The sequence below is a fragment of the Centroberyx affinis genome, unplaced genomic scaffold, assembly GCF_046629955.1.
Source record: "Centroberyx affinis isolate AG114_WGS23_722 - 3 ecotype Tasmania unplaced genomic scaffold, CSIRO-AGI_Caff_v1 ptg001495l_1, whole genome shotgun sequence".
Classification (NCBI taxonomy): Eukaryota; Metazoa; Chordata; class Actinopteri; order Beryciformes; family Berycidae; genus Centroberyx; species Centroberyx affinis.
This window is the reverse complement of record NW_027279960.1, coordinates 283049-301247: the sequence shown is the minus strand read 5'-3', so window position 1 is coordinate 301247 and position 18199 is coordinate 283049. Positions and strand designations below refer to the sequence as shown.

The 18199-nt window shown below is 39.5% G+C and overlaps 1 protein-coding gene across 1 annotated transcript; it reads left to right on the top strand.

Moving 5' to 3' along the window:
• The first annotated feature begins 3202 nt into the window (after positions 1-3202).
• Positions 3203-17150, top strand: LOC139650480 (ICOS ligand-like). Its single transcript, XM_071527162.1, has 7 exons — positions 3203-3317; positions 3876-3920; positions 4223-4261; positions 5929-6303; positions 6638-6934; positions 13510-13626; positions 14248-17150. The coding sequence occupies exons 2-7, from the start codon at positions 3881-3883 to the stop codon at positions 14559-14561; spliced, it is 1182 nt and encodes a 393-aa protein (XP_071383263.1). The 5' UTR covers positions 3203-3317; positions 3876-3880; the 3' UTR covers positions 14562-17150.
• Positions 17151-18199: the final 1049 nt, after the last annotated feature.

Below are 18199 nucleotides of genomic sequence, written 5' to 3'. Positions count from 1 at the left end.
GATTATTCCAGGACTATTGTAACAACTACAGCAACTGTTGATGCTGCACAGCTAGCGAGATGCCGTGGGACTGGACAGCATCTGGACTTATAAATACAAAACATCATCACATCTGCAATATGCTTTAGATGTCCAAGTAGTTTGAATTAGAATAAGTGTACTTTTCCTTGTTTTGTTGCTGCTTAGTGTTTGAGACGTGATGCACTTGATGAGTTTGCACATGTAGGAGCCTGCATCAACAGAAGGGCTGTAGCTGCAGTCTTAAACTTAAATTTTAAAGGATAACGCTGGTGGATTTTTTTTATGCATTTCTTACCATCAACAAATCCTATGAAAGTAACAAAATCAGCAATGAATTTGTTTTGCTGACAAGTCTTGTCCATGTAGCCGGTGCCCAATGCAGCCATGTCCCAGCAGCCATAGAACTCCATTGTATTAAAAAAATGATTAAAAACACGTCACAGAGCCATGCTGCTGCTCTGCAGCATATTTCATCATCATGATGCACCGGACCAGCCAACTTTTTCCTCAAACAACTTAATAAGCCGACCATAAACACGTTTTCCATCTCAGGAAAGTTCCGTAGCACAGAAAATAGTCCCCGGCGTAATGAAGAATTGTTCCCATTTGAATTTGATTTGGTAATAACTACAACAGCCTGACTTTTCATGGTAACAGTTAGCGATTTTTAAAATTGAAACTATGTCTTTGTGAGCTGTATTTCAAGGTTTTTAGCTTACAATTGGAGACAATGACTTCCGGGTTGAAGGCTGAAAAGGGAACGTGGGAAGTCAGAAAGTAATGGGAGGAGAGCAAACACATTGTTGATTTTGTTATTTTCATAGGATTTGTTGACGATGAGAAATGCATTCAAAAACACCAGCGCTATCCTTTAATGGCCATACATGTCACATACTGTATATATTTAGTTGTCAAAGTTCTGCACCAAGGCTGCTAGCCAATTAAAGGAGAGATCTCACGTGAAGAAGAGAGCAGTTCTCCTGGCTTATACTCTCAAGTTACACAACTGGAAAAAAGGGTTTCAAAAGTGTGTGGGCTGTGGTTCTGCCAGACCCAAAGCAGCCATTTTCCCTAAATTGTGCCTTGGGTCTGGTAAATAAGAAAAAAAAAGTACAGTTGAGTTTTTATTAAAATGGAGATTTGTCTAAGATCAGTTTTAGACTCTGTCATGCCTGAAGTTTGTGCTAACATCATATTGCGGAGATGAAGCCTTTACAGAAGCCGTTTACAGGAATTAGTGTTACAGGCTACAGAAAAAGCTTCTTTGCTTGATTGGTCATCCGTTTCATTCGCTCTCTCCGTCCCTTTTGGGTGTAACAGGTGGAGATATTTAACGGTTTCTCTCTTGCGTATGAAACCCTGGTATAGGTTGGGTTCTTAACCAGCAACTGTTGCCCTTTTTTTCCACTTGAAAAACCCTTTTTGGAAGGAAGAATTTTCTTCAATTCAGCTTTCTGCAACCAAGAAACATTTTTGTCAGAGAGGGTTCTTTGATTTTTGTTTGTGAAGCTGAAAAAAAAAACAACTTATTGAACACCTCTAATCTGAATAAGCTTTAATATACTCTTTTACCTCATTTATTTGAAATAAGAACAATTTAAAATTAGATTAATACGAATGTGATTTTAATGCTATATTGAAGGTTCTTTATTTGAGATGAGGCATTTGGTGAGAAGGCGGTGAAGGGATTTGATCATAAGATAGGCCTGTGTGTGTTAAGAGGCTGCAATCAGAGCCACTACACTCTCTCTGGGCTCATGTTAGTCTAGTTACAACATTTTTTAAACTGGGCAGGAGAATATTTAATATTTATTGAAATATTCTTAGATTTAAAGAAGAATTGTATTATATTGGACTGATAGAAATGTGTCTCTGCTATTTTTTTTTTTTTTTTCAAAGGATCATTTTCTGTGACTGTATTGAAGAGAATGCAGTCAGACTGAAATGGTTAGATCCAAACCCATGCTGATTTTGATGCATAGTGTGTATTAATGTCAACAACGACGACTGCTGGACCATCAACTCATTGAATACTCACTAACAGGGCGTCGGTCCACATTGAAAAAGGGTCCAGGACATTTTTATTTTCCTATTTATTTTCTTTTTGCAGTAAAGTACGCAGTAGAGCTGCCAAAAACCATGTGCCTTTAGAAAGAATTGTCTTTTCTAGTACAGACCACAGCAAAATCACAATTTTGTTATATTGATATAATTCTGTGTCTATACAACTCTGAGTAGCCAATAGAAGCTTACTGAGATCAGGGCATATGTACCTTTGTATCTTTTGGTTCAAATCAATGTATTCTTTTCTAGTTCTTTGGGGAATGATAGTGGCATTTAGTATGAGCTTTCACGCTTGGTGTGATGTTTATTCTCTAATAACGTGTAGAGCTACTATTTTCTACTACATTTTGTAATGATGTTTTGCCCTAAGAATTAATTTGCATAACATGGTCCTTGTATGCTGCCTTTGCTATTTCTATTACAATCATTGGTTTTGCAAAGCATTTCAGTTTGTTGTCATTGATATTAAACATTGAAACCGAATACTTCTGATCTGACGCTGTATTTATTGTATCAGTTGGACATTTCCTGTTAAGTGTGTGGTTTTGTGTGTGCGTGTGCTCGTGTGCACTACAGTGAGAGATAAATGGTTTTCAAGAGTTTTATTTCAAAATGAGATATGGAAGAGACGTTGAAAAATGTGAATCTTACTCTCAGTCAGTGCTAAAACTGACTATACATTAATATTAGGAGTTGTTATACATTCTTTGGTTTGAGGAAACGATCTGCTGTATGATTTAGTTACTTTTCAGTTTGTCATAAGCTCATTTTCCCTTCATTTCAGGAAGGATGGCTTCCTTATTGTTTCCCCTGGTGACCGGATACTTCTGTCTCTGCCTCTAATTCATGTTCGGTGAACCAGATAAATTCTTAAGGTTACAAGTCCCACTATGGTCCTTCATTCTCTTTATTCATCTTCCAAGAACAACTTTGGTTATGTGCTCTCTCTTTAGAAAGTGCAATCTTTTTTTAAAATTTCATGCCATCAGTCACTATTGGCAACTAAACAGTCTCTCGCTCACGCAGGCGGTGTGGCCCGGGCGATAATGCATCACTTCCCTCATACATGGAAGGAGGGAGGGACGGGGAGAGAGACAGAGATAGAGTGAGTGAGAGAGCGAGAGCGTGTGCGTGTGTGAGAGAGAGTGCCACCAGGACTTCAATCAGCAGGAGTAAGCTGTGGACAGCGGTTTAATAATTTCCTAAAGAAACGCTAAAGAGACTTGCTGCTGGTAAGCGAGATTTAAATATGTGGTAATTGTGAATAAAACCTAACCACGTTACCATAATGTGGTAAATTGTCGCCTTCTCAGGGTCAAGCAAGGTAAAGATAAAGTCAGATACGCCAGAGAGCCATGTGCTAATTGGAGAGTAGCCTATGTCTGCTGGGCAGTTTGTATTGTAGCGGATAGGAAGTCAATTTATGAAGTTTCAGACGCGTCCTATCTTGGTAATACGATATATATTTGTTATCTGGTTTAGCCTACTGATGTTGTGGTCGTTTTCATCATAAATTTTAACTGAATACAGCTACCGGGAGTTGACAACATACTGTAAGTGCGCAGGTTGATATTTATTGAGCGCCAACGGACAGAATTAGTTCTAGTCAAGTTAACGTTACACGTCGAAAAAATACGTTTATGAGTTGACACGTTCAATTAAAATTAACTATGAAATCACCCGAAACATTCGCTGGCTGAACTAAATCGTTGGATTCACTAATGGGCTTAACTTTTCACTTTGAGATTTTCACTTTGTCATAAGCTCACATTGCTTTCATTATCTTTCAGGAGGCATGGCTTCCCTATCGGCATTGTTTCACCCGATAAACCTCAGTAAGTTGATCCTGATCTGACACTGTATTCATGGTATCTGTTGAACGTTTCCTGTTAAGTGTGTGGTTTTGTGTGTGCGCGTGCTCGTGTGTACTACAGTGAGAGAGATAAATGGTTTTCAAGAGATTTATTTCAAAATGAGATATGGAAGAGACGTTGAAAAATTTAAATCTTACTCAGTGATAAAACTGACTATACATTAATATTAGGAGTTGTTATACATTCTTTGGTTTGAGGAAACGATCTGCTGTTTGATTTAGTTACTTTTCAGTTTGTCATAAGCTCATTTCCCTTCATTTCAGGAAGGATGGCTTCCTTATTGTTTCTCCTGGTAAAGCTCGGTAAGTTGATCCTCCTAACATGACACTGTAATAGACCATCAGTTGAACAATTTCCTCAAAGTGAAGTGTGTGGTTTTGTGAGAGAGATTTCTTACCCTCAGTCAGTGCTAAAACTGACTATAGCCTACATATTAATACATTAATATTGTTTTCAGCTGTTAAGACCGCTGCTGTCAAAACAGTAACATTTCAGGTGGTAAGGTCTGTTGTATTTTTGAAATACTTATTCACAGTCATGCATTCAATTGAAAGCATTCCTCCCACATCACAGGCTATAACGCACAATAACGCACAACTCATTTAACTAAACCGCAAATGAGATGGTGGTATTTCCAATTCCTACGTCAGTGACAGCGATTGCACAACTACAAAAAAGTGATCTGATCAAGGCTCACAAAATGCTAACAGCACAGAAATCACAGGTAGCCAGTTGGCATTTCGTAACAATCAAATCACTTTTTTGTGTTGTTGTGTTGTGTTTTGTGTTGTCTGACTACAGAAACAGAAAGATTTGTCAATTCAAAACACAACATGAGTGATCACAGACTGAGTCAGACGAGACAGGTCTTACTAACATTGCTGGGAAAGGTGAGAACCAGTCACCCTGTGAAAGTATGTCAGGTGAAAAAGAAAGTCCCAAGAGCTCAGGGTCGCCCCTAAGCCAGAGCCTGATACATGATGATACTGTCACTCTCCGTACATTTACTGCCCAGTGCTTAGTCATTTATATCAAAACCAAAGCCCCAAAATTCCACCTATAATAACCTAAAGTACACTCGCAATGCGTGTTCCCTTCAGTTTATCTATAGCGCTTTAGCAGTAAAGCGCTGCATTATTTTCCAAAGGCCTCATAATGTAAAGTCATGGTCATGGAAGATGTTTTCAATTCAATTCAATTCAGTTCAGTTCAATTCAATTCAATTCAATTCAATTCAATTCAAGGTGCTTTATTGGCATGACAGTTCACAAACAAACAATATTGCCAAAGCATGTAACAAGATTAATCACCAATTAAATTATTAAATAACAAAAAAAAATTAAGTAACAAAAATAATTCCATTCCCTCCCATGAATTATTGTGTGTGTGTGTGTGTGTTGCTGTGCCTCCACTGTCTACTGACTATCATTCTTTCTGTGTTTATGTCACTTGTGTTTCTGAGGGGCCCACTGACTCATATACCATGCAGCTGCTGTGTGTCCATACAGTAGATTTTGGGGCATTGCAGGGAATCAAAAGCATTTTGCAATTTGAAATATGTTTTTTTAGGCCTAGAATAGTATGTGTTTGCACCTTGTAATTCCTTTGTAATTGTTTATTTAGTTTTCTCTCCCACAAGTGCAATAACAAAAAAAAGATAATAGGCATAGCAATATTATGTACGCAATGAGGGCTTTCAGTTGTTACGGATTCCAAAATTATATTCAGATAGGTGTTTTTCTAACATGCTGTTGGCTTTGAGTGTGTCAATTCTGAGCTGTAAATTGAGATCCATTGGCTCTGCATATACTTGTGCCTTTACTTGTTGCAATAATTTCCTGTTGTGGTAGCGCGGGAGGGAGGCTTAGTAGGCATCTGTGCCCTGGGGCCCTTTGTCTCATAATCTGCCTGTGGAATCAGTGATGTGAAACCTGTTCAAACATTAGTATCTTTGCATTGACTTTTCCAGAACCTGCTGCTGTGATGGCGCTTGATGCCAATGCTACCGTCGGGGAGTCGGCGGTCTTCCGCTGCCACCTGAACACCTCGGCTCCCATCGACCCGGCCCGGTTTCGCTTCCACTGGCAAGAGGAGAGGACGCGATCGGTTTTATTCGCCTTCAACAAAGGAAGGGAGACGACACAATATGAAAATGAATCTTATAGGGACAGGAGCAAAGCCGTCACGCAGCACATGACCAGCGGGGATATTTCAGTCAGGCTTGACAACGTGACGCTGGGGGACGACGGGACGTCTTTCTGGGCTTTTGCGACGTGGTTTGATGAGAACGGAACGCACGAGCGCGAGGACAAGAAAATCTGTCTGACCACTGTTCACGTTGCGGGTAGGGATGGAGATTTGCTTTCCATTTTGAAAGATAATGATAGGGCTGGGCGATAATTCAATATTATCACATTTATAGTCTTTCAGTGGAATCATATGGTGATTTTGGGATATCGTGACACACAATTCTGCTGTCTAAACAGATGATACCAAGCAAATTTTATTTTTAAACTGACAAAATGAGGTATGGCAGGAATATTATGTGAAAAATTCAGTTTTGTTTGATCACACCTAACATTATAATTTGGTTTAATGGGATGAAGAGTAATTTGATTATTTAACAAGATTTTGTAATTTCTCTTAAACACCCATCTGTTTCTCTTCTACACCCACAGTTCCTTACCAGAAACCCAGTTTGACTGTCAATAGAGAAATGATGACAGCAGTCTGTACAACACAAGGGGGATTCCCAGCCCCATGCGTGACATGGAATGTCCAGAACCTCTCGGACAACTCAAACTACTTTCTGCACTCTAAGCAGATTAACACCACAGCTGTGGGGGACGCTCAGCATGGTGTCTTCGTCAACAGCACCATAAACATCCCAGGAGGTGAACATCTCGCTCTGTCCTGCTTCATCCACAACCCCACCTCCAATGTGACTTTGACAGCCAACCACCTTCTATCCAAAGGTGAGTCGATGGAAAAAGAAAAATGCATTGAAAAAGTTTAGGCACACTGCACTGATCCCATGAACTAATTTATTACCAACTTTGTGTGACTGTTTGAGCCATAAAGTTCTTCTTGAGACATGAAAAGCCATAAACACCGCCCCCATTTAAACCTATGACAGCCACCTGTCATAGGTTTGCCACCTCATATCTCATGCCACCTCATATCTCAATACACTGACACATAAAAATCGAATGCATTTCCTGAAAAATCCTCATCCTCACAATAGATCACAACATTTACATGACATCACCAGGGGGTTCCCCAAGCGCCGGCTGCCGGCTATTTAGCCGTCTACTCACCTCTGTCTGGCCGGCTACTTTTATAGCTGAATGTCACTAAACGTACACACTATCAGATCTCTGCTGAACCTCGGATCGCACATTGAACGGTTGCCATGGTAACAACGGACTCAACTGAAGCCTTACAGCTGGAACTACTGTATAACGCTAAATACAAGGCCTTAGCTGAGGAGATCATTTTAGGGGGTTCATGTAACGCTCCTAAAGAAATTCCTGGCCTTTGATGTTACCACCCAAGTTTAACCAAGTCCCACTTGCACACTGACTCCATTTTGCCGATGTTCAAAATATAAATGGGAGAAGTAAAGGGAGGAACAGGGAAAGATTAGAGGGGCTTCTGTTTTAGGAGGGTGTGTTAAAGCCAGTATGCAGGTGTTATGACCATGTAAAATTGGGGGCATTTCCTCATTATTTAAACTGATTTATGTTTACATTATTGGATCTCAGTTCTATGAGTGCAGTAGTACTCAGGAGAGAGATCCAGTCTTGCTCTGAGAAGACTAAAATATGCACTTTGGTATTATATTTATTAGTATTTGTAATAATATTTTTGTTTTAGACTACTTATTTCCTACAATTCCTACATTAAACATTCACAATTAAAAAACATTATCAGTTTATATTTCAATTGAGCATTGGTCCTTTAATAAAAAATTGTATTCATGTTATTTTAATTGTCATGCTTTCATAAACATATTTAAGGTTTGTTTATTAATTTGGTAAAAATGGCATCTTGCCACCGCAAACATCCCTTAGCCGGCTACTTTTCCTATCTGGTTGGCTACTCAAAAATTTGGGGAACCCCCTGTATCACCCCAGAAAAGCTTATATACAGTATACACACCATAGTCTAACACAAGCAGATTAAGATGTGTGATGTCATCGTGCCGGAATGCACTGGAACTGTGCACAACTGAATGTGTGTTATGGCTGAATTTCTTCCCTCAATCTCTGAGAAAAGCACTACCAGTACATTTTGGGCTGGTTCGGTTCATTTTTTTCCACCAAAGTTTGCTGGGGACCTTCGGAACAGTCACAGTGCTTAAAAATGCCAAAAATGGATGAAATTGCACACACTGAGCAAAAAAAATACACTTGTTAAATCAAATCGACGCCCTTGTCAGCAACAGTTAGCCTACCATCAGGATACAAGTGTTTTAGCTGTCTGTGTAATGTTACACTGAGGATATTTTAGACCAGTGATTCTCAACCTTTTTCATATAAAGGACCTCTAATTTAGTCCACATTAGGGCCACAGACCCCCATTTGATGAGATTTTTGTCTCTCGGACCCAAATCTGAGAATATTTTTATTGTTAGATATGATTTTGTCCAGAATTCCATGACTATCTGTATTGTAGGTAGAGAGATAACAGTGAAATATGATCAAAACAGTCATTCCTCTGCATTCTCTAATTGTGTTCACTTGTAAACTGATGAATCACAATTCATCAGTTTGCTGGGGACCCCCTGGAACCCCCTCGAGGACCCCTGGTGGTCCCCGGACCCCACGTTGAGAACCGCTGTTTTAGACCATTAGGGGGTTTGTTTAACCTTGAGGAAACTAGGTTCTTTGCACATATATACCAGGAGACAGGTGTGTAGGACAGGACTGGGAAGCCAGCAGAACATACCAAGACAGGTTTGTTAAATCAAGGGAAAATCATATAATAAATTGTTTCAATTTGAAAGGGGCAAGAAGAAGGTTTTTATTGGCCCATAGCACAAAATGACCATAATGTATCTGCAGTGTGATAGGGTTGTTGGTCAATATCACTGACTGAATGATTGTGTCACCAGGCTCTCAAAACCAAAACGCAGATAACAAAGCGGCATTATTACTACAGTATCTTGCATGGGATATATATATATATATATATATATATATATATATATATTATCTGATCACCTCATGTTTCTGTCAGATCTCTGCTCTACTTAGCTTACTGGTCTTTGTTGTGAAAATGTGAGTAATTGTTTGTCAGTCACAAAGGAGGTCGACAAAAACCACTTCAAGACCTTAAAATGTGTTTGTTGTGTTTATACATTTTGCACTGAAAGTCTTAAGATGTGGGAGGGGTGCTCTTCAGCAAAAGACTTAAAATACATCTTCTCTTATCTTTTTTGGTACTTCCTGTGGATGTTGGCTTCCGAACAATTTCCTCATACAGTTTGGTTTGTGGATATCTTGTGCTTTGGGACAGATGATGAAATAAGATGCGCCGATTTCAGCAAAAGTAGTCAGTTTTAAAGTTACAATAATTCTGAAGTGAATCCGTAAGTTAAGTTTCATAAAGGAAGCCTTAAAAAGTACTGAAAAGTCTTAAAAACAGTTATTTGAGGTCTTAATTCTTTCACCGTGAAATTAAATGATTTATTTTTTTTAATTTAAGTTTCATGTTTATGCAAATATAAAATTAGCGGTATTGACAGATTCTTTACATGCAGACAGTGATATCAAGCTGAGGCAGAACTGGAAAGCAAGGCAAAAGAAATAATGTTGATACCATGAATTGTGTAGTTACACCAAAATATGACTATTTTGCTGTAGTGTTTTCTTGTGTTGTATTATTTTACATGCACTTAGAGTGGGACCCATATGCATGTCCACTGTTATTGTTAATACAGAACGTAGAAGGTTAATATGCTTTAATAGCCATCTTCAATCTATTTTATTGTGGTGGTTGTTCTTACATTTAATACCAGGCAGCATTAAAACATCTTAAATTTGGCCTTTTGAAACCTGCAGATACCCTGTAACCAAGTATCTGCTTTTTTCTTTTTTATTCTAAAATTCAAACTGGCTTTTTGAATTCAAACTGAGTGGAAAAGTGCTGCAGAATGATAGAAAGCATGAGCCACCCAGACTAATATTACCTGGTGCTGCATGCTGTGAAGATGCTATGACATAGTACTGCCACCTTCTGGAGTAACATTATACTACAGTACAGGTCCTGTAACATTTTGTTGCAATGTAAAGCCATCCTTAAATGCTAATCACTTCCGCCTGCTATTTAGCAGTGGTGGAAGAAGTACTCAGATCTTTTACTGAAGTAAAAGTAGAAATACCACAGTATAAAAATATTCTGTAAAGTAAAGTAAAAGTCCTGCATTCAAAATGTTACTTAAGTAAAACTACAAAAGTATTAGCATCAAAATGTAACTGTACACTAATGTACTAAGCAACAAAAGTAAGTAAGTACTTATGCAGAATGGCCCATTTCAGAATAATACAGTATATCAAGCAAGTAAGCATCACTTTAATATTGCAGCTGGAAAAGGTGGGGCTGATTTCCACTACTTTATATACTGCTGGGTAGCTTACAGTAATCTATAATAATACATCTATTTATTAGTTGATTATATTTTGTATTAATAATCTGAATCTGCAAAGTAACTAGTAACTTAAGTTATCAGATAAAGATAGTGGAGTAAAAAGTACAATATTTCCCTCTGAAATGTAGTGGAGTAGAAGTATATAGTAGCATAAAATGGTAATACTCAAGTAAAGTACAAGTACCTCAAAATTGTACCTAAGTACAGTATTCGAGTAAATGTATTTAGTTACTTTCCACCTCTGCTATTTAGACAATTATGAAGGATCCTCAACAGTGTGAGATCAGAACATAAAAAACAGTCATCTTTTCCAAACATACAACTTGCTCCCAATGTCATCCACACTGGATTAGAAAACAACAACAAACAGCCAGATATAAGCAAAAGTACAACAGAAAATCATGAAACACTACACCTAACGTTACTGTATGTCGTGTGATTTTGCTTTTAATGCAGTCAAGGACCAGTGGCCGGCTGCACAAAGCACCTTAGTTTAAGATTTTCCTAAAATTCCCTTACGAAAAATGCATTGCACAGATTTACCTCAAGTGTTGTCCTCAGGAAATATGCTCAAATACTTAAGCATCCTTGAGTATATATTTAATAACTAACACCTTAAAATCTGTGTTCCACAAATATACTTAGCAAAAGAAATACTTAAGGTGCCTCTACAAGTATCTTTATATCTCATCAAAGAGTGATGGCTGAGTTTCCTGTCGCTGGACAGCGTGAGAATATCCCATGAACAGTATTTCACGACAGAGAAACCCCTCTGGATCCTCTCACAGACCAACCTGATCAGAGCTTATAGACCTGACCAGCAGTCCATTTATTCCTTGGCTGACAAAGTGGATCTGGATCATCCAACGTTATCTTAGCATGCAATGTTAGCTACAGGTAGGCTAGTTCAAATTAACGTTAAAGAGTAAGTAAACCCCAGAGTTTTGGCTGAAGTGCCTGTACCGTACCTTGTGAGGCAGCTGGATTCGCGAGATCACGATCACGCGAGAATCCATCTTGCCAGGCTTCAAGTTATGCGTTTGTGGCCGAACCACAGTGGTGCGGACCAATCAGCATCCTATGAGGGCAGCTGGGGGCGGGGCTTAGGTGTGACGACAGCGAGAAGCGACCGTTCGTTCACAACAATGGCGGCTCCTAAAGAGGCTAGCGTAGATGCTGCTGTAACATCAGTTATTTCTGAACTGGAGAGTACTTCTTCATTGAAAGAAGAGCAAAGAACGGCACTGAAGGCTTTTCTGGATGGAAAAGATGTTTTTGCTCTTCTCCCGACCGGCTTCGGCAAGAGTTTGTTCATATGGTTCGTTGATCTGATTGGTTGAAGTTAGCCCATGATAGACGGTGATGGATGGTTCATCCAATCACCTGCCAAGTATTTTTTGAAAGTGCCTGCCCTTTTCCAATCAGTTTCCAACGACTTCCCAGATGGTTCTGTGTAACAAACCATCTGGCAAGTCAGGTTACCTGTACCCTGGAAATTAAAAAAATGCCTCTGGAATGTGAAAAAAGTATCAACTTGGGCAGGGCTGGGAGGGGGGCCTAAGATACGCCCACTCACTCCTCTATAAGCTATATCAATATTTGATATTGTGACTTGACAGTACTGCCAAGTCTATGTATACATAGAGATTACATTGCATTATTAGCTCACGTATATTGAATGCAGTAGGTCAATGTAAAAAAAAAAAAAAACAGTATTATCACAGTTCTTATTATTTGTATATAATATATTTGCTCAAACATTCTAGTAGTATGCACCTAAGTAATTTACCCACCTGTACTTGTGTGGTTATATTACATTCATCCATGCATGACACCACCACAAAAATATGCTGCTTTTCATTACATGCAGGTGATGCATAGGTGGCTCACACCTATGCATGCAGATCGGGGGTGCAGCTTGTGTAACTGTCCACCCAGGTTTTGAACCTGTTGCCCTCAACCCCTATGTGCTGCAGGCTGTTTATGGGACATACCTGCAGCTCTTTGGGGAGATGGAGGAACCAGTGCTCAATAGGTCAGTTTTAGGAAATCAAAGTTTATACAGGTAATAGTATTTAGAGTATTTTTAATAGTATAAATAAAGTCAGCAAGAACTCAATGAAGTGTTAAAGCACACGTCTCACAAGCTAATATTCTTTCCATCCTGAAAATGAGCCTTGTTTTGGAGTGCATAAAATTATTCCCATTTTGGACAAAGCACTGATTAGAAACAAAAAGGCTGACCATGAATATAGTATATTCATTCTTCACAGTTGCTACAGACACCTGGCATACCGAAACTTTGTGCGGTGGTGCTGGGGATACCTGGGCCGGCACATCAGGGTGGTTATCCCGTCCTGTGCAGTCACCTGAAAAAAGTGGTTTGGGGGTTTAGTTACTCTTTAACTATACATAACATTAGGTAGCATTTAGCAATTAATCATTCTCACCTCCTTATTTTGTGCGGTGATATCCTTTCTGGCTGGTGTGATATTTTTTTTTTATATCTTTTTTTATCCGTTTATATGCGGAAGTTGGTCTCTTTTTCTGTTTTTTTCTCTTCATCTTCTCGGTCATTGTGATAGTTTTAATATTGTGGTTAAAAACAACGTTAGCTTGCTGCTAGCTTGTCAGCGCAGCAGGCTAAACATAAGCAGGTGGTTTCCTGTTGCCATGGCAACTGTGACAGCGACATAACATATTTCAGCTGGACTTGAGGAATCGCTTGAGATGTTTATTGCAACTTCCTTAATCCTTAGGTTGGGAAAAACAAAACCTTAAATTAAATCTTGTGTAAAATGAGATTTTGTGCAACCGGGCACATATATTTTTGGTGTTTGAATAGTTGGTAAAGCAGCACAACAAATTGTTTTTACTCTCTTTTTACTCAATTTACAGGTAAGAAACAGCCGGGCCTCTCCAGTGGGGTTGCAGCTGGGGTTGCAGCTGGAATTGTAGCTGCAGTTCTAGTTCTGATTGCAGTTGGTGCAGTTGCTGCATACTTCCACAAAAAACGTGAGTTGTTTTCATTTATCCTGTATTGCCTTGTTTGTGTCAGAAGACATCAATATATCTTTAATTGATGAGAAAGAATGAACTCAGTTAACATAAACCAGTCTGAATAACCAGTTATGATAAAGGTCTGCTGATGTCTAGAGAGTGTTTACCACCAGTGGTTAATAGGAGGGACACACCGCCATGTTGGAGGAGTGACAGCAAAAGGAAATACTGTCATTACCTCTCTGCTTTAGCTATCTCTCCTCCAACATGGCAGTCTGGCCGTCACAACCAGAATGTGAATCAGAATTTGTTGGCTTAGTAAATTTGCACAGACAAGGAATTCAACTTGGTGGTTTGCACCTGTAGTTCACTGTATACTACAACATAAAAACACAAAAGTGGTAGGAAATGTTAAAAATAGAAATTAGGGACCATGTCTGTTTTTGAAGTAGGCTAGTATACAAAGAAAGCAATATGCAAGTACATAAAAATTTTAAATATAAATTGAAGCAGTAGGTCTCTAACCCTTGCTAACCCCTCTCTATGACAGGCCTCAATTAATGCCTAGATTATATTTGGCATTCCCATTCATACTGTACTGTAATGACTGAAAAAAGCTGCCTCATCTAATTCCAGGTAGAGGTTCATACCAGAATCATGTGTCAACCGGAAACCCTGGAGGTTCTGATGGAAGTCGTGGTCCTGCTGCTGCTACCTACCAGACAGCAATCAATGGTGCTGGGGCAATTAGCCTGTTAAATGGGAACGCTCCAGTTGTGTCTGTGGGCGGTGCTAAAAACAACGCTACAGCAACCAATGGTACTACTGATGTTGCAGAGGAGCAAACAAAACTTTTAAATACCTGTGCTGCTGTGGATTCTGACAAAGACCAAGGTGAACCAAGCGCTGCAGGCGGTCAGGATGAACAGGGCCAGTCTGATGCACTGTAAGAAGAAAAAGAACAGTCATGAACTTATTAAGCCAGCTGTGAAGTGATTGGTCCAGCGGTTGTTTCACACTTTGACCAACAGTGAATTTATAGAAGCAGCCACCAGTGACACAATTGTGACTTTACTTCCCTATAAGTGCAGAATTCAAAATGATCTAAAAAAAAAATAGATAAAAATTATAAAAAAAATAAAAATAAAGTTATGATAAAAGAATTCTGAGCTCTGTTTATAGCCAGTTTAGCTCTTAGATAATATCTAGATAATGTTTAGATAATATCTTTATGAGTGGAGACAGATACATTCAAGTAGAAGAGGAGGAAAGAATGTGTATCTGTTGTGATGCAAGTGAAGTGGAGAGGGAGTGGTCAACAGGGCCATAAGCTGGACTGACATGTGGAAAACACCTCAAGCCAGACTGAGCTTCCTCACTAGGTCCACTTACGACACTCTCCCATGCCCCGGCAACCTGTGCCTGTGGTACGGCTCAGATGAAGACTGCCAACGCTGCGATGCCCCGAACCCAAAAGCCTGCAGCACATCTTGACCGGTTGCCAAACAGCACTGGCTCAGGGTCGGTATGGAATGGCGAAAGCTGGCTGAGGCACACAGACTGGGAGTGACTAGGGACCACCCATCAACACCACAGCGGCTGATCCACTTCGCTGGACAAGGAGGTGGGGCACAGAGCATCATCCGGAGGGAGAGATCAGTCCTAACACCTGGGTGCGAATGGAACTTGAGAGCGGACCTCGATCGGCAGCTGAAGTTCCCGATGGAGATCACCGCAACCTCTCTGTGACCAGACATTGTACTATGGTCCACCGCAGCCCGGCTCACTGTCCCGTTGGAGGGAGGGAGGGAGGGAGGCAGCCTTCGAGAGGAAGGAGGACAAGTACACAGAGCTGAGTGCAGAGAAGCAGGGCGGATGGCTGTCACCGACCCTGTGGAAGTCGGCTGTAGAGGCTTCGTTGGAACATCCACCCGGCACCCTGAAGAGCGTGGGAGTGACCGGACCTAAACTGAGGAAGGCGCTCAGGGAGCTGGCTGAGGAGGCAGAACAGGGGAGCTTCTGGCTTTGGCCAAGAAGGAAGGACAAGGCGTGGGGAAGGCAAGGTTCCTAGGGTCAGCTGCATGATGAAGGGTGGCTCCCAGCCTTTTACCTGTGCTTCCACCCATTCATACAGTGACTTTGTATAGTACAGTTGTATAGTACAGTCAGACATTTTCATGTACTGTAGTCTCAATTTTTGAGAACTTAAAAAACCCTGTGAATTCAGGAATTAATGGACAATGGGGACCGTCCATTAATTCCTGAACCTGGCCGGTTCTGGCCGGACATGTTTATGTTTTTTTTTTTTCTGTCATTCTGTGTGTTTTTATGTTGTATTTTTATTTTTGTTAAATAAAAAAAAAAAAAAAAAATAGCGAATGGGATGTGAGATGATCGCTTACCATATGTGATACTAAGTATCAGTAAGTTCAGAGGGGCAGTGTAATTCTTGCAGCTTGTGTGTTACAGTCGCCATACTGTGGTGTTCAGAGGATGAGGCACTATGCTATGGTTACTCATTTTAGATACAGGCTGATGCTACGTAGCCAGCACATTAATTTAGAACGGTGAACAGACACTTTCACTGGAACTACTTAGTAGGTGTCCATTATCAGGAATTAATGGACACCCTGCAGCCAATCAGAATCGAGTATTCACCCAGACCATGGTATAAAATTGAGTAAGTCACAGTGAATATGTCACAAATTTGAAAGAATGATATGGCAACTTGTTGGTTTTGCTACACAAGACAATTGTGTTAAAGTGCTAATTTGGTGCTACTGCATGACATTCAAGAAAGTATTGTTTTCCACTCTATATCACTTTCAAAATGGAACTTCCCACAGTACATGGTGAAAAAAGGAAGTGCAATGTTTGTTTACTCACTCGGTATAGAGGAGAGTTTACACAGTAGGGTTTTTTGCCCTTCTCACCAGATGTCAGATATGCTTGTGGAAATTATATGTATACATGTTGTACCCTCAAGTCTGACTCATACTGACTGAGGAGGTTCATGAGTCGCGGTCAGGTTTAAAGGGGTAGTTCAGATATTTTTTTACATCTATTCTTATTCTTTACTAACCTGTGATGTCGATCGGTAGAGGACATTTTCACTTGAAGTCCTTACTTCATTCAGCTCTAAAAGTGCTTGAACAAACTCAATGGTGCACCTATAAAGCAAACATTATGTCATAGCAGTCTTATCATGGCTAATTTGATACATTACAAGTCAAACTATCACTAAATCCCTTAGTGTTTGCAGGGCTGTGTTCTCTGAACTGAATGTAAGTTGAATCACTTGTAGGGCATCAGTCAGGGATACTGAGTTTATTTATATGAAAAAGTTAATACTTAATACACTGTCTTTTCAAATTTATATTTTTACACAAATACTGTCAGTTCAATTATTATGCTGGAATAGATAATGACCAAAACATGTTGTGTATTTTAACTGATGGAAGCCTTTTTTCTATGCAACCTCATAATTACTATTGACATTATTATTGACAGAGCCATGGTTCAAAGTGTGTTGTTTGCCCGAATGTATTTATTTCTTACAGTATAGACATTAAAAATATAAAATCAATGGAGCGTGTCTGAAGCCTTTCAGTGTGTGGCGAAATACTTTAATCCTTGAATGGATCAATATTCCTCCTCTAACCTCCTCGAACCAGAAAAGCACAGAGCATCGACAAAGTCTTCATAATGCTGTAGAAAAGTGTGGATCAGCATTGTTTCACACTAGCTTTGTGGCTTATGATTTATTACGCATCAACACATAATCAGCCTTTGTAGGAAGATGATTAAACTTCAGCCTATAGCCAAGGTACTACATGTCCATCAATGCCGAGCCTCTACCTGTTCACACCACGTTCCTCTGGATATGATCACCAGCTAAACGCCCAAAATATAAACACTACACAACAGTCAGAATCTTAAACAATGTAGACATTACCCCAAGAAAATACATAACCTCAAGAAAAACAGGCCACTTAATTCTGCCTTGACGCCCAAATTCAATAAAGGGTGAATAAAAAAACCTTTGTTTAACCTTGCTCAAAATATTTAACATTGTTGTGTGTTTTCAGTCAGATTATGGAAGTGATTTGAGCCAACAAAAATCACTGCAGAACAGGAAACCACACTAGATTTCCCCTGACAGTTACAGGCACAGAGCTGCCTACAGAATGAGGAAGTCAGTTAATTATAAAGTTGATAGGTGGTTTCCATGGGCATGAGTGGTGATAATCTACATTGCAATGAAATAAATAAATGGGAAGCTCACACACTGATATTGATAATCAGTCAAATACATCACTTAAATAAACAGCCCTCAAAATATATATTGATCAGTAAAAATCAGTCACTTCACAGATGGGCTACACTGAAATATTTGATGTGTAGTCAGATAATCAAATCATAATCCTAACCAAAGTCATTCAATCACAACAAACTAAATACAATTTACTAAGCAGGTCAAGATAAAATGATTAACCGCATCCAAAATGGGAACCTGCATGATAAATAAATCAAATGATTGCTAAAATATTGATAAAAAGAACAAATAAACACTTACACACTGGAGCTC